This window comes from Notothenia rossii (genome assembly GCF_949606895.1).
Source record: "Notothenia rossii genome assembly, chromosome: 1".
NCBI lineage: Eukaryota > Metazoa > Chordata > Actinopteri > Perciformes > Nototheniidae > Notothenia > Notothenia rossii.
The window spans coordinates 44,887,746-44,914,393 of record NC_136912.1 but is presented as its reverse complement, the minus strand read 5'-3'; the positions used below and the strand labels follow the sequence as shown (position 1 = coordinate 44,914,393).

Here is a 26,648-nt window from a genome sequence, read left to right as displayed (position 1 = left end):
GGATTGGGATAGGAGGTTTACGGTTTAAGAAGGTAGCCCTCCTTTTCATCCTCGTGTATTACTAAAACAGTACCTGCAAAGTTCGTTTTAATACCCTCCACAATCTATATTTTCCACAATAAACTGTATCATTACAGCACTACTTTCACTGAAAAATAGAACTATAACTGCATTTTGTGACACACAATAGTACAATGATAATTAATCATGGTTGTTTCCCTGTTTATGAAGAGAAACCTCAATCACAGAAACCATAGACATGTGTTTATAATCAACATTATTTTATTTTTTAATCCTCACATTCACATTGTTATCTCACTGACCATTAACATAGGCTAGCACAGACTTGGCTTAACCCTTTTCAATGTTTCCATCTCTTGGCAGCGCTGTAGAACACTTTCACATGAACAAATTGTTACTGAGGCAAACTGTGTGAATGTGTAACTTTCACTTCACCAGCTTATTTCCACAGTGTCTTTCCTTCTATATTAAAACACAACAAAGAAGAAATCAGTAGTTTGGTAGACTTTTTTTTAATAAAAGTAGAAAACTACGAAGAACAAATGCAAGAAAAAACCCAAACTGGAGGCTGTGTCTTCTTCTGTGTCCATCCTGTAAGATGGACCTTTCCTCCGCTCCTCGTCCTCAGGTTACTCCCTTTAAATGTCCTCCTTTTAATTTGTTTTCTTCTATGTAGGTTTCTAGGGGCTTAGGGCGAAAGGTAAATCCCTCTGACACGCATTTTTACAATTTGGGTTGATATTAGCTTAGCTTTTGTTTTAATCGGAATTATTTTCTCGTTCTGACGATGTCTTCCTCACAAAGGATAGTCCCTCCATAAGCTGAAAGATAAAAAAAAATCATTACTAACAAATGAATAAAGTTCCTATTAATATGAACATGCCTGAAACTTACCTAGTTCAAATGCAGACTCAAATTATCCATAATTACGAGTTATGAATAATGAAGAACAATATTAATCAAATACAGATGGATACAGTTCAAATACTCAACCTTAGTAAAAGTATCATAGCATGATAAACACATCATAACAAGTAATATTACTGACAGCCTGTGTTGCAACTTGAGTGTATGCACCATGTCAGTCATCTTAGCTCATGAATAGGGTAAATCATATACATTACAAAAAGAACACATGGGCTTTAAACCAAATTCATCAGTGTGCGTTACTAAACCATGTTAACATGGTGAGTATAGGAGTAAATACAAAGTAAGTATTTTGTTTTCAAATACACTGTGTTTGTTACCTCAGGCTGTACTCTGGGTCTGTGTGTGTCTGCAGCAGCTCTCTGATCTCCTCAGGAGGGTCCAGACCATGAAGCTCTGCCCGCTCCCATCTCTGCAGCCGGCTGATCCCTGGAGAACAAAGACAGGTTTGATCAATGATTCAGTGCTTTGTTTGATGAAAAGTTGCTTTAGCACGAATAAAACTTGAAGGAAAGCAGATTAAATCAACAATACTGATTTGTGCATTAATTAGGGCTTTCACACCAACGCGATTCCCGTTCTAGCTCCGTGCTAGAGCGTTTCTGGTTCGGAAGCGATTTTTCTTTTCAGTTCCCGTTTTGTTCACACCGCACAGAGCCCGACTGGTGCTGCCGCTGCTGCGTCATGACGTCACCGTTTACGTCGCTGATTTTCTCCCCAACGGCGCTCACAACAACAACAACAACAACAACAACAAGCTAGTCTCTGTGACCTTTTTACCAGTGCTGGACTATGGTGATCTGATCTGAATGCACCTGCCAATTTTGACCTGATCAAGTTAGATGCCGCCTATCACAGTGCGCTGAGATTTGTTACAAACTGTAAAGCACCTACTCATCACTGTACCCTGTATGTAGGGTACAGTCAAGTTTGCCTTCACTAACTGTTCAGTCATTGGTACATGTTTATCTATAAAGCCATGTTGGGTAAACTACCAACTTATATGTGCTATTTGATCTCACTGAGAGTGGCAAGTAGCTATTGCCTGAGATCCCGGGATGTGTTTTAATAACATGTGCCAAGTGCTCGGACTGTTTTAGGTACTCAAGCTTTTATGTGTACAGCCCCTCTAGCTTGGAACACTCTGCAAACATTTTTGAAACTGAGCATTTTGGTTCCCCTGCGTCATTTTAAAGCTCGGATAGATGAAATGCTATTTGATACCTGTCATTGTGAATAGGTTGTCATTTGTACCCCTGTAATTATGTTGTATGATGTCCTTTTTGTTTTCTGTTGTTTTGCATTCGGGTCGATGATCGTGTTGCTTTTAATCATACGAAGCCAGATTAAATTAAATAACGACTTCTCCAACCTTATGCTTTTCTCCAGAGTGCCGTGGTTCATTGTTTATTCATGTGTTTCACCGGCGTTTACCGACCGCTGCAGTGCTGCTCTTCCAGGGGAGTTTATTCTCCCGTTAGCTCCGGGTTAGCTCACACGACCGCGGCCGCTGTAAAGTATTCACTGTCTGACTGTCACACGAGCAGCTGATACATATCCCCAATTCCCCATAAGAGAATGTGTTTCAGTATGAATTGACGCTGTTTGGCATCACAACGCTGTTATTAAAGTTTCTCTGGTATAAAATGGGTGATGTTAGCATAGCAACCGAAGCTAAACTGACTACTTGCTATTGCTATCCTATTGTGGCATAAGCCGTTTTCTACAGGCACATTTTACAGGCGTATTTTTCATTATGATTCTACTTGTGATAGTCGGACATGACAACCTGTGCAGCCCATGTATTGATTCCATCCGATAGCTGCTATAATACAAAACAAAACGTCTGCCTGCTCTCCATAATAATCAATAACAGCGAACGGATGATCAAAGTAAGGTGCAAATAAACAGAATCACACGAAGCCTGGTTAGTGTTGCCTGACTTTATAAACTGTGTTTTTTTTAATAAGTGGGTTGTGTTCTAGTCACTTTGCTCAGCGCTACTGCTTGTTACAACTTTCATTTGCCATACTCACCTTTAACTGTTAGCTCAGGTTAATCTCGCCCCCCTCCGATGTAAGCGTGACGTATGCGGTTCTTGCTTCTAGACCGACAATTTTTTGGTGCTTGAAACGAACCGGATTCCGGAGCTTAGAGGCGGTTCCGCTGCGGGGTGAACAGGAAAAAACGGTGCTTTGCAGGCTCCAACTCTGAACTGGCCTGGAACCGCGTTGGTTTGAAAGCCCTAAATATGACAGTGTAGGACTTTATCAGAACAGTAAAGGCTACACACAGCCACTTTGTTGGGCATTCTTGTCTATTGATATATCACTATGAGCATCACCTTTCATCACACATTATGATTTGATAAATATTGATTATAATAATTAGTATTTATTTTAATAAATGTGTGTATTTTTTCTCATAAGATTACATAAATAAGTTTGATATAGTACGTTTTGATACAACAGTACAGGCTTATATCCAGTAGCATTTACATTTTTCTTCTAATTTAAGATTATATAAAACATCCCACACCCATTGGCCTACTTCCAATATAACACTTTATTTTGTCTTGCTAAAAGAGGAATGAGTGTTTATGTGAATCTGTAGAGCTGTCCTTGTAACATTTTCATGGAAAATGCAGACAGTTGTCAAGGGATTAGGGTCTAAATCAGTTAAACGTATAGGAACAAATTGATTTCCCCCAAAAGAATTACGGAGGTTGGAGCAGGACAAGGAAGAATTTAAAATTGAGGCTTGTTCTTGCCATAATTGGAGTTTTTGTGTTTTTAGTTTCCTGTTTTATTTTGACATTTATTTTCTCCTTGTGCCTTCGTTCCTGTGTTTTCCCTCCTGTGCCTGATTGTCTCATTGTGTTCACCTGCTGCCCCTGTGTTTTACCTCCCCCAGCTGTGTCTTTTTTCTTTGTTTACCCTAACCCTAACTCTCAGCTTTTTTGTAAATGAAATCTTGCTTTTGGTAAAGACTACTTTATCTTGTTTTTACTGCTCTTTGTTCCGCCTTCCTGCCTAAAACCTGACAGTTCAGATGTTCTGTTGAAGATATGCTCAGTTTCACCTCAGAACAGTGGGACCCATACAATATGATATTATAAACCCTCAATATTAAACTTTTAATAACTTGGATTTTAAAAATGTTCATGTGGCACATATCATATTACCACATATATATTACCAGCCTCATCCTCGCTTTTCAAAAGATGAAGAGAGGCAACACAGGGGGGGTGTTAAAAATCCCAAGTCTCTCCCCTCTCTACTAGTGATGGGAATTTTGGCTCTTTGAAGGGAGCCGGATCTTATGGCTCTGTTCCTTTCAAAGAGCCGTTCAAAAGAGACGTTTTTTTTAGAGGGGGCGTTACTAGGTATATCTGTGAAATAATCACCAGGATAATGATTGACTGTATTGCCAGACCTAAACAAACATGACACAAGGTGGCGCCATATCCATGTCATTCATGTCAGTGAATATACTTTTAATTTACCCTCTGTATGTGTTAAGTAAATAAAGTTGCCTTGCCTTGAATAAAATTCACGCAACTCTTAATATTAAATAATGTGTTTTTAAGTTGCGATGGAGATTATTTGTTGACCCTGCTTTAAAGGATATTTTGCCTTTACAAATGGTGCGCTTTATCACTGCCTGGGTTTTGGTTGAAGTGCATCTAAATGCTGCTGCGTTTTCGCGTTTGGCTCATTTTCCATCCGAAAAACACGTTGTTACCTGTCCTGTACCACTTGTTATGACTTCTCTCTCTCGCGTATTCCATTAAGACCCACCCCATCTCACTCCTCGTGCTGAAACCTACCAATCAGAGTAGGAGCGGGTCTTCACAGAATACGTTTGGGGAACAAAATCAAGCTTTTTAAAAGGCGAGTGGATTTTGGCAGTGAGTGCGGACCAACGATTGAACGATAACAAGAACGGCTCTCACCAAGTGCGACTCGGTTCCCCTTGTTCGTACCAAAGAGCCGTTCAAAAGAATCGGCTCGTTCGCGACCGACACATCACTACTCTCTACCTGCACCACCACCTCTGTCAATCAAGTGTAGAACACTCCCCCACCAAAGTCTTTAAAGCTAAAGAAAAGAGTTGAATCCTGTGGATGTTCACACCACATGGGATGTTCCATTAACCACAACACCAACAAATGATTCTTTCTTTCTTCAGGGGGATATCAATGTTATTTTAAAGAATAATTCATGATATGCATCTGGTGGTGATTTGTGTTGTGGTGTTACATTTCTACTATACAATGTTCAAATCATCTTTATGTTTTATTGGACTTCTACAAGGCTGTATATCTGCTTCTTTTGTTGGAGCTAGCAGTTTCCCTCTGCCTCCACCTTTGAGCTAAGCTAGGCTAACATCATCCTGGACCTGTCTCTACTTGATGCACAAAGAAATACCAAATATGGGGCGAAGCCTGCGAGCTAGTTCGGGCAGTCAACTCGAGCACCAATGATACATTAACCCGTGACGCACCTCGTCCCTCTTACAACCAACCAAACACATTCTCCTAAACATGCCGCTCTATTTAAGCTGCCAGGTCTTCCTGCCTCTGCCTCGCTATGCTGCTGCTGCCACTGCTGTGTTCACTTGCTATTGCTACGTTCATGTTCCTGCTGCTGTGTTTCATGTTGCTGCTGCTCGCCTGCCCCACCACCACCCCAGCTTCCAACTGTAGGCTCGGGGGATAGTTATCTAATCATTACTCAATGTTCTTTGTAAATCTGTGGAGTGATGAGGCCCGAGCCTAGACGCCAAACTCAAACTATATGCTGCTTCTAATAAAACTATTAAGAAACACGCGAGTTGTCTGACTGAAATCTGATACAACTAATTCTACTCTGATTAAATCAACACAGATATGTTTTTAAAAAAGTCAGATTATTCTTTAGGGCATTTCTGAAACATGACAATCAATCTGAACGTTGGATAAGGTCAGTCTTTATTTGATTAAGCATGAGGCACTTGTTATAATAGAACTGGGCCTGATTCTATTACCTTTTTCATGAAATGGATTTGAATACTCAGAGATTTTCACACTGTACACACATTTAAACCAGTGACAGATATTTGAGTTGACAGCACTTTATCTGTTTGGGCAGTGTGTTACCTGTGCAGGGCCCAAACCTCCAGTCCAGGTCAAAGTTTCTGAGGGTCCGCAGCTCCTCCTCCTCCTGCAGCATCACAGCTCCAGCCTCTGCTCCAAGGACAGAGTCAGAGAGAGATTATGTGAAATATATTTGATCTCACATCCAAGTACCAGATTCATCCAACACAGCAATGAAATAGGTAGATATTAATCAATATAAACAAAAGTTAAAAATAAAAATCTAATATTTTTTTCCTACAACACTGCTATATTTAATATAAACTGGACATCAGGTTTTCATTTCCATAAAGGCTATGGTCACATTGTGCATTGTATAGGACACACCAACAGTGTGCAGGTATCAGTCGATAGACACTTACAAACTAAAGCTGACATTAAACTCAAATATAAAGAGACATATTTGAAAATGTGAATGTTTTTCACAGTCTTTCTGTTTCACTGAGGGGAAAATATGAACACACACACACACACCCACACACTCTTTACCTTGGTGTGTCGGAGGAGGTGAAAGGGGTCTCTTGGCTTTTCTCGCCCCTCTCTTTGCTTTCTTCACCACCTTGAATGAATCGGTTATCAGCCCATGCTTGGTTGTCATGGTGAATGATCTGAAACACAGGTGTTTGGATGTTTTTGAGCAGATTATTTCCTTTATTGTGAATTGCATCAGTTATTCTCTTATACTTAGGAAAGTTTTCTTCCAAATTGTAGTTAGTACCAGTTTTTAGCTCCACAGAGTACTTCTACCAAAAAGTAATTCAACCACATTTTAAATGAACTTTAGTGCAAATGAATTGACCTCTAGTATCAACTCTTTGTGCATGGACACTACCCTGTATATTTCACACTTCATATAAACAAACATATTACACGTCTGAGCTGGTCACACATGGTAAACCTTTTTATTTTAATGTACAAAGCAGCCTTTGGTTGTCAAGTCTTACGTTAAAATCAAAATTATTATTAATGATTAAATAAGTCATGTTATTTTATTCCTGCAGGTTTTAGCTATTCTTTTTGGCCTTTCCTCCTTACCATTAACCTACATGATGTTTAGCAGGAAACACACTATCACTAATATACATATACAGCTTCCATTATGTTTGTTATTGCTTATAAATTGCATTTGACACACATCTTCACACTTGTGTCTCTGCAAACGTACAGGTTACGTACGTTTGCAGAGAAGTACTCAGATCTTGTACTTGAGTAAAAGTAGAAGTACCAGAGTGTAGAAATACTCTTTTACAAGTCAAAGTTATTACTCTAACAAATGTTTTCTACTAAAGTACAAAAGTATTAGAATCAAAATCTAGTTAAAGGAGCGACAGTAAAAGTAGTCATCGTGCGGATTGGTCCATTTCAGAATAATATATATGATATGTTTTATAATGATTGATCATTAAAGTGTTCTCAAAGCTGGTAAAGGTGCAGCTAATTTGAATGACTTTGTATAATGCAGGGTAGCTTGTGAATGTACTCCAGGTGGAACTAAAGTCTGATTTAACACTTGATTATATTTCACATAATACATCCACATCTATAAAGTAACTGAAGTTACAAAAAAAAGTAAAGAACCTCAAAAGTGTACTTAATTGCACGTATAATAGTAATATATAGTAATAAAAGTAATAATAACTACTGCTTTGTGAACAGGTCGATGCAGACACTCCTTGCTTCTTCACCTGAATCATGTCGTTATTTTTGAAAGGACGGTCAAATGCGGTTATAACAACTTTACACTACTCTTCAAACAATGTTATTCCATTACATTTTTAATCGAGTTATCCTATTCCAGACAGATAAGCGTCCCAGTATGCTAATGTTACCTATGGAAAGTGAAAGCTGCAGTAAAAGATCTTACGTGTCATATTACGCTATAATAACGTTGTAATAACCGTCCTGTTTCAGCAGGTTTCTGTTATCAGTCTGCTGAACTCATCTTAGTATTTGGAAAATAAAAGCTTAAAAGATTGCATGTATTCTACCATCCAATCTGCACAAAAGACAGACCAAAACAATGACGACATGTTCTTCTTCTGTCTTTTCCAGGATGCTGTACCGGGCCCCTGCAGTGCCACCTACCGGTACCTGCCCGCTACTACAGGAAAGCAGTAGGTTACCAACGTGAAGCCATGGATGTATAATAAGAACTGGATAGGGTTATCAGGGTTATCTCTTAATCTTTCAAAATGTGAATTACTCCCTATCCATTCATGTGATGATTCCACTATTGACTCTATTAGAGTGGTACCTGAAGTGAAATATTTAGGAATAACATTATCTAAAAATTAGGGCCGGGACTCGATTAAAAAAATTAATCTAATTAATTAGAGGCTTTGTAATTAATTAATCGAAATTAATCGCATTTTTAATCACATATAAATATTTGACCTGAGAACAGTGAGAAGCAATTTTTTTTCACATGGATTTTAGTATACCATTGAATAATGACTGAATACATAAGCTTAAGCAACAAAACATTGTTTATTTTTTTCAAGGATGTACTTAACCAAGACCAACAGAAAAGTGCAATTTTTGCCATAAAGTGTAGCAATAGCATATTTAGGAATATAGTACATTTCAGAGATTCAGGTAGCCTATTGGTAGGTAGACCTTCTGTAAACTATAACACTTTGTTTTTTAAGTAAAACACAATACTTTCAAGTACATTCAGAACATTGGAAACCCTGACTATTAGAAAACATCTCTCTGTTGCTTCAGAGGCCATAACAGACTTTGTTGATTTACCAACAGTTGATTTAAAAAATCTAATACATTTCAGTCCAACTCTCTCATAACCTTGGCCAAAACAATAAACAGTTCAACATAAAGTGCCAGTTGCACCAACAACGTAATAAATAGTTCAACATAAAGTGTACCATTTAAAATAAAATAAAAAAGTGCCAGTGATTGACCTCAATCCCTCCTATTCTTCCAATATCCTGATGAAAAATAAAATCTCTCTGTTGCATAGGCCACTGTTTGATCAACGCGAATTGGGTGTGGGTCCTTGTACTACGAGTCGGGCTAACGTCCACGCTAGCTTCTACGCTAGCTGCTATATGTTTTGCATTGAGGTGATACTTGAGGCTTGATGTGCTGCGGTGATATGCGAATTCCTTTTTGCATAATTTGCAAACAACCGTGCTCTTATCGACGCTTCCATCCGTCCGTTTTTTAAAACAAAATGTCCCATCCACGGGGCCAACCAAAGCGGTCTCATCAGCTTCTTCGTTCAAGTTTGAATATTGTTCACTGTGGTTTGTTGTTGTCTGAAGTCATGTACGTTAGTTGGTGCTCCAGTATAATCGGTACCCCTGAAACTAATCCAGTGAGAAACGTTCCGCGGTGCAAAAATAAGTGCGATTAAAATGCGTTAATTTTTTTAACGCGTAAACTTTTGTGTAATTAATTAATCTTAATTAACGCGTTAAAGTCCCAGCCCTACTAAAAATTATATCAGGAGAGAAGATCTTAATATTTGTAACCGTATCACAGATATGAAGAAATCTCTCAGTCGTTTGTTAACTAGAGTTCTTACTATTTTTGGAAGAGTTCTTCTTACTAAAGCAGAAGGTATATCTAAACTTATTTATCCATGCCACTCATGTTTTGTCTCTTCGGCTATTAAAAAAGCGAACTCAATTATTTTCCAAATACATTTTGAAAGTGCTCAAGTAGTGAGGATCAAAACTTTACAAGAGCACAAAGAGAGCATAAGGCCTGACCATGGCAAGAGACAAGACAAACAGACAAAGAACACATTGGAGACAGGGGAATTTAAACACAGGATAACAAGACACAGGTGAGGACAATCAGGGGCGGGGCTGACGCTGATGAGCACAGGAGACACAGAAGGGAAATAGGTGAACACAATCAGACAATTAGACACACCAGGGAAACTAACGACAGGGAGGAAAACACAGGGAGAAGGACCAGACAATATACAAGGAGGAAAACATGACAGGGAGAACAGCAAAACACCCATAACAAGACATAGAAAACTAAAAACGTGACATAACACAAGAATCGTGACAGAACCCCTCTCAAGGGATGGATTCCAGACTTCCAAAACAAAAATCCAAAATATCCAAAAGGGTGGGTGGAGGGGGTCCGAGACGACAACCCAGAGGCAAAGCACATTCCATGATGGGTGTCTCGGGCGGACGGCCCAGGGGCAAGGCAGAGTTCATGGTGGAGTCCTCGGGCGGACGACCCGGGGTGTCACGATTCTCATGTTATGTCACGTTTATAGTTTTGTAGGTTTGGGTGTTTTTGCTGTTTTCCATGTCATGTTTTCCTTTGGGTTATTGTCTTGTCATTAGTTTCCCTGGTGTGTCTAATTGTCTGATTATGTTCACCTGGGCCCCTGTGTTTTCTCCTCCCTCCTCACCTGTGTCTTGTTGTGTGATTGAGTCTTGTGTGTATTTAAGTTCTGGGTTGTCTGTCTGTCTTGGTCGGTTCGTCTTGTTCCCTGACTAGTTCTGCGGTGAGTGTTCTGTTTGTCATTGTATAGAGATATCATAGCCTTGAAATAAAGGAAGTTTCAGTTTAAATCTGCATTTGGGTCCTGCTTGTTTCACAAACCATGACACGGGGGCAAGGCAGAGCCCATGATGGAGTTCTCGGGCAGATGGCCCGGGGGCAAGGCAGAGTTCATGGTGGAGTCCTCGGCTGGGGAACTCAGGAGACCGGACTTCAGGGCGAAAGCCGCTGGGAACTCAGGAGGCCGGGCACAAGGACGGGCAGGAGCTGGTGGAACCCCTGGCGGGTCAGGCGTAGACGAGACCCTGGACGGAACCTGGGCTGGTGTCAGTGGGACCCATGACGGAGCAAGGGCTGGTGTCGATGGGACCCGTAACAGGACAGGACACGGTGTTGGCAGGAAACTCGGCGGAGCAGGTGTTGGCGGGACCCCCAACGGGACAGGACATAGGGCTGGCAGGACCCCCGGCAGAGGAGCAGTCGGCGGGACCCCCAACGGGACAGGACACGGAACCGGCAGGACCCCCGGCAGAAGAGCAGTCGGCGGGATCTCCAATGGCACAGAACATACAGTAGGACTGGCAGGATCCCCGGCAGAAGAGCAGTCGGCGGGATCCCCAACGAGACAGGACATGGAGCCGGCAAGACTCCCGACGAAACAGGTGTCGATTGGACCTCCAACGGCACAGGACATAGGGTTGGCAGGACTCCCGGCAGAAGAGCAGTCGGCGGGACCCCTAACGGCACAGAACCGAGGACTGGAAGGACCCCCGGCAGAAGAGCAGTCGGTGGGGCCTCCAGCGGCACAGGACATAGGGTTGGCAGGACCCCCGGCAGAAGAGTAGTCGGCGGGGTCTCCAACGGCACAGAACATAGGATTGGCAGGACCCCCGGCAGAAGAGTAGTTGGCGGGGCCTCCAACGGCACAGAAAATAGGGTTTGTAGGACCCCCGGCAGAAGAGTAGTTGGCGGGACCCCCAACGGGACAGGACATGGAGTTGCCAGGACCCCCATCGGAACCTCCAACGGACCAGGACATTGAGTAGGGACTTGAGAGGGGACTCGAGAGGTGACTTGAAAGGAGATTTGAGAGGGAACTCGATAGGTGACCCGAGAGGGGACTTGAGAGGAGACTTCAAAAGGACCTCGAGAGGTGACTTGAGAGCTGACTGGAGAGGTGACTGGAGAGGGGACTCGAGAGGAGACTTGAGAGCTGACTGGAGAGGTGACTCGAGAGGGGACTGGAGAGGAGACTTGAGAGGTGACTCGAGAGGAGACTTGAGAGGTGACTTGAGAGGGCACTCGAGAGGTGACTTGAGAGGTGACTTGAGAGGACACTCGAGAGGTGACTTGAGAAGGAACTCGAGAGGAGACTTGAGAAGGAACATGACAAGGGACTCGAGAGGAGACTTGAAAAGGAACTCGAGAGGAGACTTGAGAAGGAACTCGAGAGGAGACTTGACAAGGAACTCGAGAGGAGTCTTGAGAGGTGACTCGAGAGGGAACTGGAGAGGTGACTTGAGAGGGCACTCGAGAGATTACTTGAAAAAGGACTCCAGAGGGAACTTGAGAGGAAACTCGAGAGGAGACTCGAGAGGGGTCCTGAGAAGGAACTTGAGAGGGGACTCGAGAGGAGGCTCGAGACGGTCGGTAAGCCGACAGGACACAGGAAGCTGGCATTGGCCGAAGAGCCAGTACTGTAGCCGAAACTGGAGTCGGGAACATGGCTACTGGGGCCGGTAGTGAAGGCAGAACCATGGCTGCTGGGGCCGGTACTGGAGCAGTCTGTAGGTGAGTGAACAAATGATTCATCTGTGCAGCCAGTTGTTGAATCTGTGGAGAAATGTTTTCCTGAATCTCTGCCTGGCGTTCTCCCAGCTCTTGTATTCCCTGGTTGACTATGCCCAACTGTTCCTCGTGGTGATCAATCTTCTCGCCTCGTGCTGACAGTACGGCATGAAGCGTTCTTGGGTCGGCTGGGTCCATAATGGTCAGTTCGTTCTGTTAGGAACTCAGACACTCAGGATATAGGACCCAATTGCACGACCCGGGAGACAGACGTAAAGTATTGGTAAGATACTTTATTTTCCAAAAACAGCAAGATGAACCAAAAATAGTCACTATCGAATCTCTAGTTGAGATGACAAAAATAGAGAACAAAATGAAAGCGCTCATGTAGAGAGGATCAAAACTTTACAAGAGCACAAAGAGAGCATAGACCTGACCATGGCAAGAGACAAGACAAACTGACAAAGAACACATGGGAGACAGGGGAATTCAAACACAGGATAACAAGACACAGGTGGGGACAATCAGGGGCGGGGCTGACGCTGATGAGCACAGGAGAAACAGAAGGGAAACAGGTGAACACAATCAGACAATTAGACACAATTAGAAACTAACGACAGGGAGGAAAACACAGAGAGAAGGACCAGACAATACACAAGGAGGAAAACATGACAGGGAGAACAGCAAAACACCCATAAATGAAGTTACCTACTGTAACTCCAGCTTCTATGAGTATTGGCGTAGCCCTCTAAGGCTATCGCTATCGGGTAATCCCCCTGCGCACCCGCGTAGCACTGAAAACACTTGTAGTCCACGCCCGCCCGCAAGGTGGGCCCCACCCTCGGGCTCCCTTCCGGTATAACTAGGAAGGAGGCCCGACAATCTGCTCCCATACAAAACAACTTTTCTTCAGCTATTCGTGGAGCCAGTGGGGCCCAGCACTTAGAGGGCTACGCCAATACTCATAGAAGCTGGAGCTACAGTAGGTAACTTCAGTTCTATTTCGTATATGGCTTCGCCCTCTAAGGCTATCGCTATTGGGTTAAGGGCAAAGCATGATATAGTCTGCGCCCCACTGGGTCCGCCCGGTACTAGAAGCATAGACACACCTGCTCAATAACAACCCATGCCTATTGCGCCATGCCTATTGCGCCATGCATAATGGCGCATCACCGTCCCTGGAATATAGCATAACATGAATATTCTCCATGAGGGGACGAAGGCTGGGAACAATACATACCTGCCGCTGTGAAAAAGTAGAGACGAAGGTCATACTTTGCCCAGTGACAAAAAGAGGGAAAAAGGGCCGCTCTCCGTGTGCCGTGAGGCTAAGAGGCGCACAGCTGGATCCCTGACGTCACTCACTCTGACAAGACACTCAGTACAGGGTGTGTCAGAGAGGAATGGGAGACATCCTTCAAATACAATTGAATAAATGAACAGGGGGAAGACCAAGATGCAGCAGTGCAAATATCTTCCACTGACATTCCTCCGTGCAAAGCCGTGGAGGAGGAAATTCCTCTGGCGCAGTGCGCATTTATGTTCTCCGGGGGATCCACCCTAGAGGAGACATATGCCTGTGACACTTCCTCACACAGCCAGTGTGACAGCCGTTGTGCAGATAGAGGCTCCCCGATCGAGCGCTCTCTATAATGCACAAACAGGCGCTGAGAACGGCGCAAGGCAGCCGTGCGCGCCACATAGCAGGACAGCGCGCGCTGTTGGGGCAGAACCTCTGCTCCGCGCGTTCCTCTATGAGTTTGTTTTAAAAGAAGGAAAAGTCAAAGCACCAGGATAAGGGTTAAACAATAATCTGTTTTAATGGCAAAAACATACAATACATCACCCAATCACCTAATCACGAAGCACTCTGCAGAGTACTCCGGGCTAAGGTTCTACCACCGTGTGATATACGTACCACGAGAGCCAGTCAGAAACAAGAGCGCAGAGCAACAAAATGATCACAACATTTATACACAGGTGGGGAGGAGTTGTATCGCTTGCTCCTCCCTAGCTATTTGTTTATTGGCGAGTTCATTTCTGAGCGAGCTAGCCAGTGAGTTGGCAGTGTTCCATTGGTCGGTTTCACTTCTGGGCGGGACCCCAGGTAGTGAGTCCGCAGTTGTTGATTCCATCTGTTTCTTCTGTGTGCGCGTGTGTGTGTGTGTGTTTGTGTGTGTGTGTGTGTGTGCGTGTGTTTCTGTCCCTCTGCCCTCAGGCAGTCCCCAAATCAATGATTTGGAGTCATGACAGAGGACTCTTTGACAGGACAAATACTCATTCCCCCTAAACATCTTCAACACACACACACACACACACACATCCTATCATGTACCTTATCACACAACAGTCACCTGTTTTTCTTTATGAAAGCCATACTTGTAAATATCCAAACGCCATCGTCCCATGACAGTCACCGAATCAGTCAACCAACATAAGTTAATTGTTCTTGTGGCTTAATGGCTTCTGTGAACTTCCTTTCACCCCAAAGTCAGCTTACTTTAGAATCAGAAGGACAATTGTCTCTCTAACTTGTGTGTGACCCAATCATCTCCTGATCTGAAAAGAGTCTTGCAGGAAACGCACGTACATTTCAACACACCAACACCCTTATCGTTTCTTAACTAATGCATGCTGGACATGAATCACTCATTAACAGGACTTTAACTGCATTATATTTGAGGAAAATGTCCTTTGGCTTAATCAATAATAGTTTTAGCACTTAACAGAGGAAGCCAGAGACTCAGGGCCTCTTCAGAGGTCTGGGAACTGCAAAGCAGATGTCAAAGGTAATTTGTATTATACCTGCTCACAAATAGCCCAAAAAAACACCCCTTTGATTACACATAAAAGTGGAAGAAAAGACTATTGCGCTATATTTAAAAGAGGAAAAATGTACTATTTCCCTTCAAATTTAACACACACGAATATAGGAGGGGACATTAAAATGAATATACCAGAAATACACTATATCAAACTTTCTGCCTCCCTCAGCGCACAGAACAGAGCAGATGAGACGTGGCTTCTTCCTCCGACCTGTGAGGAGGAGGGAATAAGCCAGCCAGGGTGATCACTCTTGACCTAAAAGAGTTGTGATGACCTTAGGCACGAAGCCGGGTTAGGGCGTAAAACAGCTGAACTGCCATCTCCTTGGATCCGGAGACATGACGGAGCCACAGAGAGAGCAGACAAATCACTCACTCTTTTCGCTGCTATTAGAGCCAAAAGTAGTACTACTTTGGCTGATAACAGTTTAAGGGGAACCTGATCCCAAGGTTCAAATGGGGCTTTGCTTTAGTGCGCGTAACACCAAAGCCAAATCCCACTGAGGCGCCAGTGCGCGTGACCCGCCAGCATAGCCGCGGGAAGTAGGGGTGCTGGGGGTGCTGCATCATCCCCTGTTGGCGAGTGGTGTACATTTGAAAAACTGAGTGACCACCTAAATAAAAATGATTAAACTACATAAAATAGTTATGATTTTACTTAAAATAAAATTAGCTGCATACAGTAGCATATAATAGTCATAGTATATATTTGTATCAGTCAGGTGGCTTGAATTTATTATCCAAATAAATAAAATCCGAGTCATCTAGGACTAGGTCGTGGGGTAGTGACGTAATTGACGTAATTGACGCGACACACGCACTGCAGAGTGACAACTTTCTAGAATGGGGCAAAAAAGGATTTTGGATTTTTTTCTCCAACAAACAACCCAATAAAATGGGTGGACCACCAGCTACTCCTCAGCCCACCACCTCTACAACTAGAGTAATATGACACAGAAGAGACTGACACATCTGACTTTGATGCATGTCCATAGTAACATTTTGGACAATGTGGATGTATCTGCTCTAATGAGGGTCTTCATTAGTGCCACCCCAGAGAGGAAAGCTACATTTGGAGTTTTGTGAAGGTAAGACGATATTTTCCTTTAATGCTGCAGCCGCTGTGCAGTGTTTTGCCTTGTCAATCAGTTAAAATTGAATTCATAGTCTTATTAATATTGTAAATAATATTTTCTGACTATTTGTAATGTTTTGTAGGTTTGTAAGACCCATAGTTAGCATGTGGGCATGTGCAGCTGTTGCTAAGTGATGTAGATCTATAATGGTTTATTAACAGTTAAGGCAGGTGAATAAGTTAATTTTTCTAACTTAAAGATATCAGCTAGAAATTTCTCCAGTTAATTACCTACAATAAGGCAATTTTTTCTTGTATTACAAGTTTTCTGAATATGCAAATGAGCCATTATCTCATTAAATATGCGCATATTTTTAACACATTTCAGGAACCGAAATCTGAACTTTGGATAAAGCCAGGTTCAAAATTCTTGTTTCATTTTGTAGTCATATTAGCATCTAAGGCTTTTACGGAAGGGATTTCGGATATCTCTTTTTATCACTCCATAAATCAGAAAATACTGTCAACAGCCCTAAAATATCAATTTGCGCTATGTTTTTAGGTATAAAATCTTATATAATTCAGGCTATGAATGATATATGAACAAACACTTCAGTAAAAGCCTTCATAATATTGATAGGAATATAACTGGAAGGTTTGGTGTATGTAAGTGCAACTGAAGTGGACATTTCGGACTCAGAGTAGGAGAAAAAACTCATTTTGAGAAAACGACCATTAAAGATTGCAATGTGGCGCTAGCTAAACCCTACTGCTCTTTGGATGACGGCTTGCGCCTCGAAGCACTCCGTGAAGGTATTTCATGTTCGGGGTAGTTTTTCTTTTGTATAATCTAATATAAAGCTTTGTGCAAGTGACAATTGTTGTTGTCTTCTCTGTGAACGTTTCTTTCGCTGTTCTTTTGCCATTTTGAGATTTAAATTTCTAGCGGAAAGCTAACCAGGAATTGTTTTAGCACACCACGTGACGCATCTGACCGAATCACGTTGTCAGAAGTTGACACCAGCCAATGAGATTTTGTTTCTTGGTTTAAGACCCTTTTGTACTTTCACGATTGGTTGCTGATACAAAGGAAACAACCATATTTGGATCCGATGAGATTGTGCAGGAGAGACGGAGCTTTCCAACGATATCTCTGATGGCATGGTGCAAACAGCGGTCGCGGTACTTTATGTTACGTTAGAATGCTAACTTTTGGTGAATTTAGGAGAAATAGACAAAATATATAGTAAAATAAACACTTAAATGTGTATTTTGTACGTTTTCCTTCCAAAAGCCTGAAAGAAAACATGTTATGGAATCAAAATAGCACAACATCTCTAAATGTAGCAGTGCATGAAAAACGATGTTTTTGCCTGCCGTGTCTCTCGACTTTAACAAACAATTTATGCGGCTCGTATCACTGATAGCGATACGAACCCCCCTCCCCACATTTGGCAGCACCCCCTGAGCAAAATGATTTCTCGTGGCTATGCCCCCCAGTGTGCATGACACAGGTCTGAGTCTCCATACTCCTCGCATAAAACGGCTGCTGCGTTCTGCAAGCCCCTCTGTTCAATTCGCCGGGAATATACATTGCTCTGATGGAGAGCAACGCGTGTGCGCGCCCAGAACAGCAGCCACCTGGCTGCGTTCAGAAGCTGCGCTGATCGTACTCCTCCCTGGCAATTGAGGTAGGCTGCCGTAGCCTGTTGTCTGTGCAAATCAACACATGTCTGATTGTACAGCAACAGGACGAAGTGCTGGAATACTTCCCAAACCGGAGAACAGCTCCAGCACATTTTACCTCTGACGCACCGGGTCGATGCGCGGGTGAATGAACCACCTCTGGAGACTCCTCCTGTGGGGGGGTCCCAGGGGGATCCCCACGTGACCAGCTGACGTCATGCTGAGCAGCTGTATCACGGAGAGGGCCTGCGGGACGTGAGTAGTAAGATTCATCCCGCTTTCATCTCATTAGTATGCATAGAGGGTGACAGGTGCTGTGACAGGTCACACCTTCCCCTACTTATGCGAATGAGCTAAGTCCCGCCTCCCTTTGTTCGAGGTGTGAGATCTCAAGTAGGTGTGATATCCTAAGTAGGTGTGAGATCCGTCGATAGGAGGGGGTTGATGTGTATTCACAGGTGTGAAAAGCCCCCACTGTTGCGCCTTATGGTGTATCATAAAAAATGTTTCAATCACATTAGTATGCATAAAAAGTGACAGGTGGGCCCGCCCCCAAGTCTATTAAAACAAAATGCCGCTTCCATCACATTAGTATGCATAAAAGTGACAGAAGGGCCCGCCCCAATTATGTGATGTCAAAAGACCGAGGGGGTGGAGTGAGATAAAAAAAAAGAACCCCGTGCAGATAAAAAGCCAGTCATTTCCAATCATCAAGTCATCTCTCCAAAAAGAAAAAATGGCCAAGAGACGCCTCGATATGGGTTTAATCAGCGAGACGCCTGTGACAACTTACCGCCATCCGTCCGGAGCGCCAGTCAAGAAACGGATGCAGTATCTGTGCCGGGTTCAAACACCTCCGGTCGAAGATCTTGAAGAAAAATGGCTTCTGGAAAATGAACATGTTTGGGGATACGTATTCAACTATATGGCGAATTAACTGCATTTCTACAATCTGAAGAATGGAGAAACGTATGGACCCCACAGTGTTAAAGCGACGTTGACCTCAACAGATTGGGCTGTGTTAACTCTGGTGTCTTCCAGAGATCTCCACGCAACCATTGTATCGGAAGAAGTAGTGCATCAAGAAAATACTGTGAAACCAGCGGTGTACAAGATATTTGCAACAAAAAGCAAAGAAACGCAAACAAAAAGCGAGATCAGAGAAGAGTTTTCACCGTTACCCCTCAATGTGGAGGAAGAAGAAGGAAATATCCCCCCGCCGCCAGAAGTGAAAAGAGTCCTGACAAGCACCGTCTGGGAAACTAAAAGCGGACCATATGGACGATGGTATTACCGCGCAAGCCGTTTGCTGACGCAGGGGGGAGGGGTTCTCTCTAAAACACAGTGTCCTGCCATCTCTCTCTGTTTCTGCTGATGTGTAAAATATACAAAATAACGTTTTATATACTTACTCTCTTGTTAAAAGGTGATGAAGTTTGTAGCGTAAGCCAGCAATCAGTGTTCTAGTTTTAAGGATCGAAGGATCCAATGTATTTTTAAATGGAGCAGAAATAGAACTATTCTCCCAGTGCAAGTATCTTGAACAGAGAGTGTCATATTGGACTCGCACTTGACTTTTTAAGAAACATATCCAGAAAGTATCCAATACCATGAAATTCAACTTGCAACATTTTAAAACAAATTAGACCTTTTTCTTAACTGTCAATGCTGCAAAGTCATACCTCCACTGTATGATTCTATCCCACATTGAATACTGTTTTACAAACTGGTCATTTGCTTGTGCCACACACCTGAAACCCATAGAACAGCTGTTCAAGAGAGCTATCCAGGTGTTTGACAGAAAGCCACAGTCATACCACCACTGTACCATCCTTGAATATGCTGCTCATGCTCTTTCTGCATATCATGTATTTATTTTTGCTGTATGTATATATATAAATGTCATGTTCTTATATGCTGTATGTGACGGGACTATAGATGGAAATGAGCTCAGAGCTAAAATCAGGCTCATTTACACTTGTAAGCATTATATTTGTTTTAAAGTGTTCATCAATGTGCACTACGGTAGCCCTGAAGAAAATTAAACATTAAAATATGTTATCGATGTCCCCATTCCCAGTTTGTTTTGGGAATAATTGCGATGTTTACTATGTTTTGGTAGCTCTTAACAAAACAGAATTTTCGTAAAAGACTGCGACTCTAAAAGGCAAGTTTGTGATTTTAACACTGTTTCGATGAAACAATACATTATACAATATTACGACTTTTTGCCATATTTTTAACATAATCTTTTTTTTGTGGTTGTAGGGCTTCAAGATATTTTGCATGTCATGCATAAACACGGTGTCATCTTTTCCTTGAAACTGACGTGCTGCCCGTTTTACAAAACAAGTTATTTTTCCTCTTTCTTCATCCTCTGAATTTTCCTCCCCCCGTCCCTCTTCCTTCAGCCAGCAGAACAAGAATCAAGGTGGATCTGTGAAATGAAACACCTCTTCCCAAAGCGTGACTTCCCTATTGAGAGCATGCGTCTAGGGCAGTAGGGTCTAAACCAATTGGCCAGATATACTAACATGCAGAACGTATGGTATGTTTGAAGACTAACCATTTATCCAGTTCAAGCTGTCTTTAAGATGTGACAATGCGCTCTGACTATCCCCCGTAAAATCGTGACAAACTATTACTTATTCTTACATTTGACCTCTTGCTGCTTGGTTGAAAATGATAGATGAAAAAATTACTTTAAAAAAAAAAGACTCAAACAGCGAGGGACATTATACTGGTGAAAAAACTCTCAACGACGATGTTCAGTAAACGATCAATCAAAATCGAAGGATCCAATGTATTTTTAAATGGAGCAGAAATAGAACTAGTCTCCCAGTGCAAGTATCTTGAACAGAGAGTGTCATATTGGAACTCGCACTTGACTTTTTAAGAAACATATCCAGAAAGTATCCAATACCATTAAATTCAACTTGCAACATTTTAAACAAATTAGATCTTTTTCTTAACTGTCAATGCTGGAAAGTCATACCTCCACTGTATGATTCTATCCCACATTGAATACTGTTTTACAAACTGGCCGTTTGCTTGTGCCACACACCTGAAACCCATGGAACAGCTGTTCAAGAGAGCTATCCAGGTGTTTGACAGAAAGCCACAGTCATACCAGCACTGTACCATCCTTGAAAATCAGAATTTCTTGAGTTTTTGACATATTTTATGTCTTTTAAAAGTATGTGTTTTTAAAAAAAAAATATTTACATGGGCTGGCCCCCCTCCCTTTGGGGGAATTCATCCACAGAAAACACACTGGACGCAGCACTAGGTCAGAAACCAGAGGAGACTGTGAGGTCCACTGCAGACGGACCACCTTTGACAAAAGGTCCTCTCCATTAAAGGCAGCTCATTCTGGAATAGCCCCCCAACTGAGATACGGGATTGTCCCACTCTCAATAGTTTTAAAGATCAACTTAAAGAATGGTTGAGCAACAAACAGACAGGTAATCACTGTTAAATAAATGCACTTTAACACAGGGGTATCTCCTCTTGCACTTTATGTATTGCTTTTATCTTATCTTGCACTTTATATATCATAGCTGCTACATTGTACTGCCATGTGGTCAATGCTTGTATGCTGCTCATGCTCTTTCTGCATATCATGTATTTTATTTTTGCTGTATATATATATATATATAAATGTCATGTTCTTATATGCTGTATGGGACGGGACTACAGATGGAAATTAGCTCAAAGCTAAAATCCGGCTCATTTACACTTGTAAGCATTATTTCTGTTTTAAAGTGTTCATCAATGTGCACTACGGTAGCCCTGAAGAAAATTAAACATTAAAATATGTTATCGATGTCCCCATTCCCAGTTTGTTTTGGGAATAATTGCGATGTTTACTATGTTTTGGTAGCTCTTAACAAAACAGAATTTTTCTAAAAGACTGCGACTCTAAAAGGCAAGTTTGTGATTTTAACACTGTTTCGATGAAACAATACATTATACAATATTACGACTTTTTGCCATATTTTTAACACAATATACTTGTACCTTTTTTTTTTTTTTGTGGTTGTAGGGCTTCAAGATATTTTGCATGTCATGCATAAACACGGTGTCATCTTTTCCTTGAAACTGACGTGCTGTCCGTTTTACAAAACAAGTTATTTTTCTGCTTCTTCATCCTCTGAATTTTCCTCCCCCGTCCCTCTTCCTTCAGCCAGCACAACAAGAATCAAGGTGGATCTGTGAAATGAAACACCTCTTCCCAAAGCGTGACTTCCCTATTGAGAGCATGCGTCTAGGGCAGTAGGGTCTAAACCAATTGGCCAGATATACTAACATGCAGAACGTACGGTATGTTTGAAGACTAACCATTTATCCAGTTCAAGCTGTCTTTAAGATGTGACATTGCGCTCTGACTATTTCCCGTAAAATGGTGACAAACTATTACCTATTCTTAAATTTGACCTCTTGCTGCTTGGTTGAAAATGATAGTTGAAAAATAACTTTAAAAAAAAAAAAGACTCAAACAGTGAGGGACATTATACTGGTGAAAAAACTCTCAATTCTACAGATGACTCCCCCCATTCAACGCAAAAAGTCCCTCCCTCCACTCAGCAAAGCATATAAAACTAAGGACCCCACTAAGACGACAGTTTGAAAACTAGCTATGGATCTGAGAAAAACCAAGTCTGATGTAGCCTACCCTTATTATCACCAGGATAACGTATATGGGCTTAATGAATGGATGTTACAAAGTAGGGGAGAGGATATTCCCGAAGAAGAGCTCTCCTCTATATCATATCCATGTAAGGTCTTTAGGACAAAAGAGGACTATGATAATATGACATATGAAGAATATCTTTCTTTAAAAGATGGTATTATAGATAACCTCTATAGAAACAATATATCTCATACCACTCACCAAGATCGCAAACGACATTTAGCAGATAAGAAAAGCAAAAGTAAAGAAAACCGAAGAAAAATGAAAAGCAAAATGAAAAGGAGAAGAAAAATGAAAAGCAAACGCAGAATGCGAATGAAAAGAAAAGGGTCAGCCCATGTAAATATTATTTTTTTAAAAACACATACTTTTAAAAGACATGAAAATGTCAAAAACTCAAGAAATTGTGATTTTCAAGGATGGCACAGTGGTGGTATGACTGTGGCTTTCTGTCAAACACCTGGATAGCTCTCTTGAACAGCTGTTCTATGGGTTTCAGGTGTGTGGCACAAGCAAATGACCAGTTTGTAAAACAGTATTCAATGTGGGATAGAATCATACAGTGGAGGTATGACTTTGCAGCATTGACAGTAAAGAAAAAGGTCTAATTTGTTTTAAAATGTTGCAAGTTGAATTTCATGGTATTGGATACTTTCTGGATATGTTTCTTAAAAAGTCAAGTGCGAGTCCAATATGACACTCTCTGTTCAAGATACTTGCACTGGGAGACTAGTTCTATTTCTGCTCCATTTAAAAATACATTGGATCCTTCGATCCTTAAAACTAGAACACTGATTGCTGGCTTACGCTACAAACTTCATCACCTTTTAACAAGAGAGTAAGTATATAAAACGTTATTTTGTATATTTTACACATCAGCAGAAACAGAGAGAGATGGCAGGACACTGTGTTTTAGAGAGAACCCCTCCCCCCTGCGTCAGCAAACGGCTTGCGCAGTAATACCATCGTCCATATGGTCCGCTTTTAGTTTCCCAGACGGTGCTTGTCAGGACTCTTTTCACTTCTGGCGGCGGGGGGATATTTCCTTCTTCTTCCTCCACATTGAGGGGTAACGGTGAAAACTCTTCTCTGATCTCGCTTTTTGTTTGCGTTTCTTTGCTTTTTGTTGCAAATATCTTGTACACCGCTGGTTTCACAGTATTTTCTTGATGCACTACTTCTTCCGATACAATGGTTGCGTGGAGATCTCTGGAAGACACCAGAGTTAACACAGCCCAATCTGTTGAGGTCAACGTCGCTTTAACACTGTGGGGTCCATACGTTTCTCCATTCTTCAGATTGTAGAAATGCAGTTAATTCGCCATATAGTTGAATACGTATCCCCAAACATGTTCATTTTCCAGAAGCCATTTTTCTTCAAGATCTTCGACCGGAGGTGTTTGAACCCGGCACAGATACTGCATCCGTTTCTTGACTGGCGCTCCGGACGGATGGCGGTAAGTTGTCACAGGCGTCTCGCTGATTAAACCCATATCGAGGCGTCTCTTGGCCATTTTTTCTTTTTGGAGAGATGACTTGATGATTGGAAATGACTGGCTTTTTATCTGCACGGGGTTCTTTTTTTTATCTCACTCCACCCCCTCGGTCTTCTGACATCACATAATTGGGGCGGGCCCTTCTGTCACTTTTATGCATACTAATGTGATGGAAGCGGCATTTTGTTTTAATAGACTTGGGGGCGGGCCCACCTGTCACTTTTTATGCATACTAATGTGATTGAAACATTTTTTATGATACACCATAAGGCGCAACAGTGGGGGCTTTTCACACCTGTGAATACACATCAACCCCCTCCTATCGACGGATCTCACACCTACTTAGGATATCACACCTACTTGAGATCTCACACCTCGAACAAAGGGAGGCGGGACTTAGCTCATTAGCATAAGTAGGGGAAGGTGTGACCTGTCACAGCACCTGTCACCCTCTATGCATACTAATGAGATGAAAGCGGGATGAATCTTACTACTGACGTGACACTCCGGAGAGGGAGCTGTCAGTTTCTCCACTCGCTGCCGCGAGAGCCGCGCTCTGCTGGCTGAGTTTAATTCCACTCCCAGATAAATGGATATCTGAGAGGGAAGAGGACAGCTCTTCTTCAAATTCATTATGAAAACCCAGGCTTTGACATATGCGATACGAGATGTAACGTCTGTAAAGCGACTTCCTCCCTGGGGCGAGCCAGCAATAGCAGGTCGTCCAGATAAAACCACATCCTGGTGAACACATTCCAGCATCTGTTTGATCGTCAGCATGTGGAACACTGACAGATCAAGGATGGGTCTCACTCCCCCGTTTTTTTCCCGGGACTTACAAAATAACGGGAGTAAAAACCCCTGATTTTCCTCCCTTTTGGAAAAAATGCCTATTTCAACAGGAGTTCCTGCAGCGCTGAATGGAGCGCAAGACACTGTTCCTGGGTTGACAGGAGTGTTTCTTGTATCCCATGGAACTGCGGGGGGGGGGGGGGAAGGCTTCTCTGTGATATGCTGTAATGGTCGTCATGGTGACGAGCCACGCCCTCGCTGCTTGCGCTTCTTGAAGCGAAAGGGCTGCGAGGGAATCTCCACACGCTGCATTTCACTCTAGCTCTCATCATGAGGCGTGTACACGCCCAGGGGATGAGTAGTGGTGTGTGCAGTACTGTCCACACAAGGCGTTATAACGGTGCTCGTGGATTTATTATGACCGTGTGTAGGAGGCATATCTGGGAGAGAGGAATGCCGCGAGCTCTGCAGGTTATTAACCGAGGTTAAAACCTGCAGGCTTTTGCAACGAGCCCTGCTGGCTAGTAACCGGTTATAGGCAGCTGGCTTACACAGGGGGGATATGTGAGAAACACTTGTTACTGATGACTCAGTACAAAAAGTTGGAAAATGAACACACTTTATTTTACTCACAACCCCCAGAACGTCAAAACCGGCTCTGCTTCCTCGGAGGCTCTCGTGCAGCACACCAGGAGCGGGAGAGCCTCACTCCCCTCTGACTCGCCGCCGGGAGACGCTGTCTCTGGGGTGGCGGGGAGCGGAGACGTGGGACGGAGCCCCTGCAGCCGCCGAAGGGCGAGCCTGGTTGCTGTGGGCGTTTCTCCGCTTGCGGCCTCTGCTGCAGCTGTGGCCGGTGTGGACGCCGTGGCTGCTGCGGACGTTGGTTTCGCTGTGGGCTGGGCGCCCACAGCGAAACCAACTGGACTGAGCAGGCTGGAGCCAGCTGACGTGCTGGCGACTTGAAAGGCACACTGGTGCACCCGGTCGGTCTGGCGGGCGACATACTGGTCTCTGGGGGCGCTCAACGTAGGGCGCCGTCCGGCGATTATGTTGGCCTGTCTTACCCCAAAAAACGCTGTCAGGCTCGGCTCCAGAGAAGGGGCGGCTGGAAAACCAGCATCTGTGAACCCCTCCACCTTGGTGAGGGGAACAAATGTGGCCACCGAAGCCTTCAGGGTCCTCGGGTTCGCCACCGCCCCCTCCTGGAACCTCCTGATGGCTGGGAAGCGTGGCCAGATCGGGTCACTCCTGACCGTCTGCACCCGCGAAAAGTCATTATGAACCCAGAGCCACATGAGGGACAATCTCTCACACAATTGTTACTCATGTTTACTCTGCAATTGAAGTGTCTCTTGTGCTTCAGTAACGGGGTGCTGAAGAAAAGAGGGAGCAGATTGTCGGGCCTCCTTCCTATTTATACCCGAAGGGAGCCCGAGGGTGGGGCCCACCTTGTGGGCGGGCGTGGACTACAATTGTTTTCAGTGCTGCGCGGGTGCACAGGGGGATTACCCAATAGAGAACCGCAGTGACGCGTCGTAAAACCAGGAAGTAAGTTAGCATTTTTAGCACTTCCGGTTCCTTCCTCAAAAAGCAATGCATTTTTTCCATAGGGCTTTGGAAAATAGCTCGAAATAAGGTCTGTGGTTGACACAAATTTAAGAGATAAGTCACGTTTTGTTCTACGACATTAAATACATCAGCAGTGACCCCACTGGGGATT

General features: G+C 43.0%; 1 protein-coding gene across 4 annotated transcripts; it reads right to left on the bottom strand.

Moving 5' to 3' along the window:
- Positions 1-264: 264 nt before the first annotated feature.
- Positions 265-26,291, bottom strand: LOC307038748 (uncharacterized protein). 4 transcript variants are annotated; one of them, XR_013808090.1, is made up of 6 exons: positions 25,562-26,291; positions 6,575-6,693; positions 6,089-6,178; positions 2,985-3,193; positions 1,269-1,377; positions 815-842 (listed from the first exon to the last, which is right to left on the bottom strand). XR_013808090.1 is itself a non-coding variant. In XM_079680419.1 (5 exons), the coding sequence occupies exons 1-5, from the start codon at positions 26,221-26,223 to the stop codon at positions 818-820; spliced, it is 1,005 nt and encodes a 334-aa protein (XP_079536545.1). In that variant the 5' UTR covers positions 26,224-26,291; the 3' UTR covers positions 265-817. The 4 variants fall into 4 exon arrangements, 2 of the variants coding, with proteins under 2 accessions (XP_079536545.1, XP_079536546.1); XR_013808091.1 differs by having other exon boundaries at positions 6,089-6,175; XM_079680419.1 differs by lacking the exon at positions 2,985-3,193 and having other exon boundaries at positions 265-842.
- Positions 26,292-26,648: the final 357 nt, after the last annotated feature.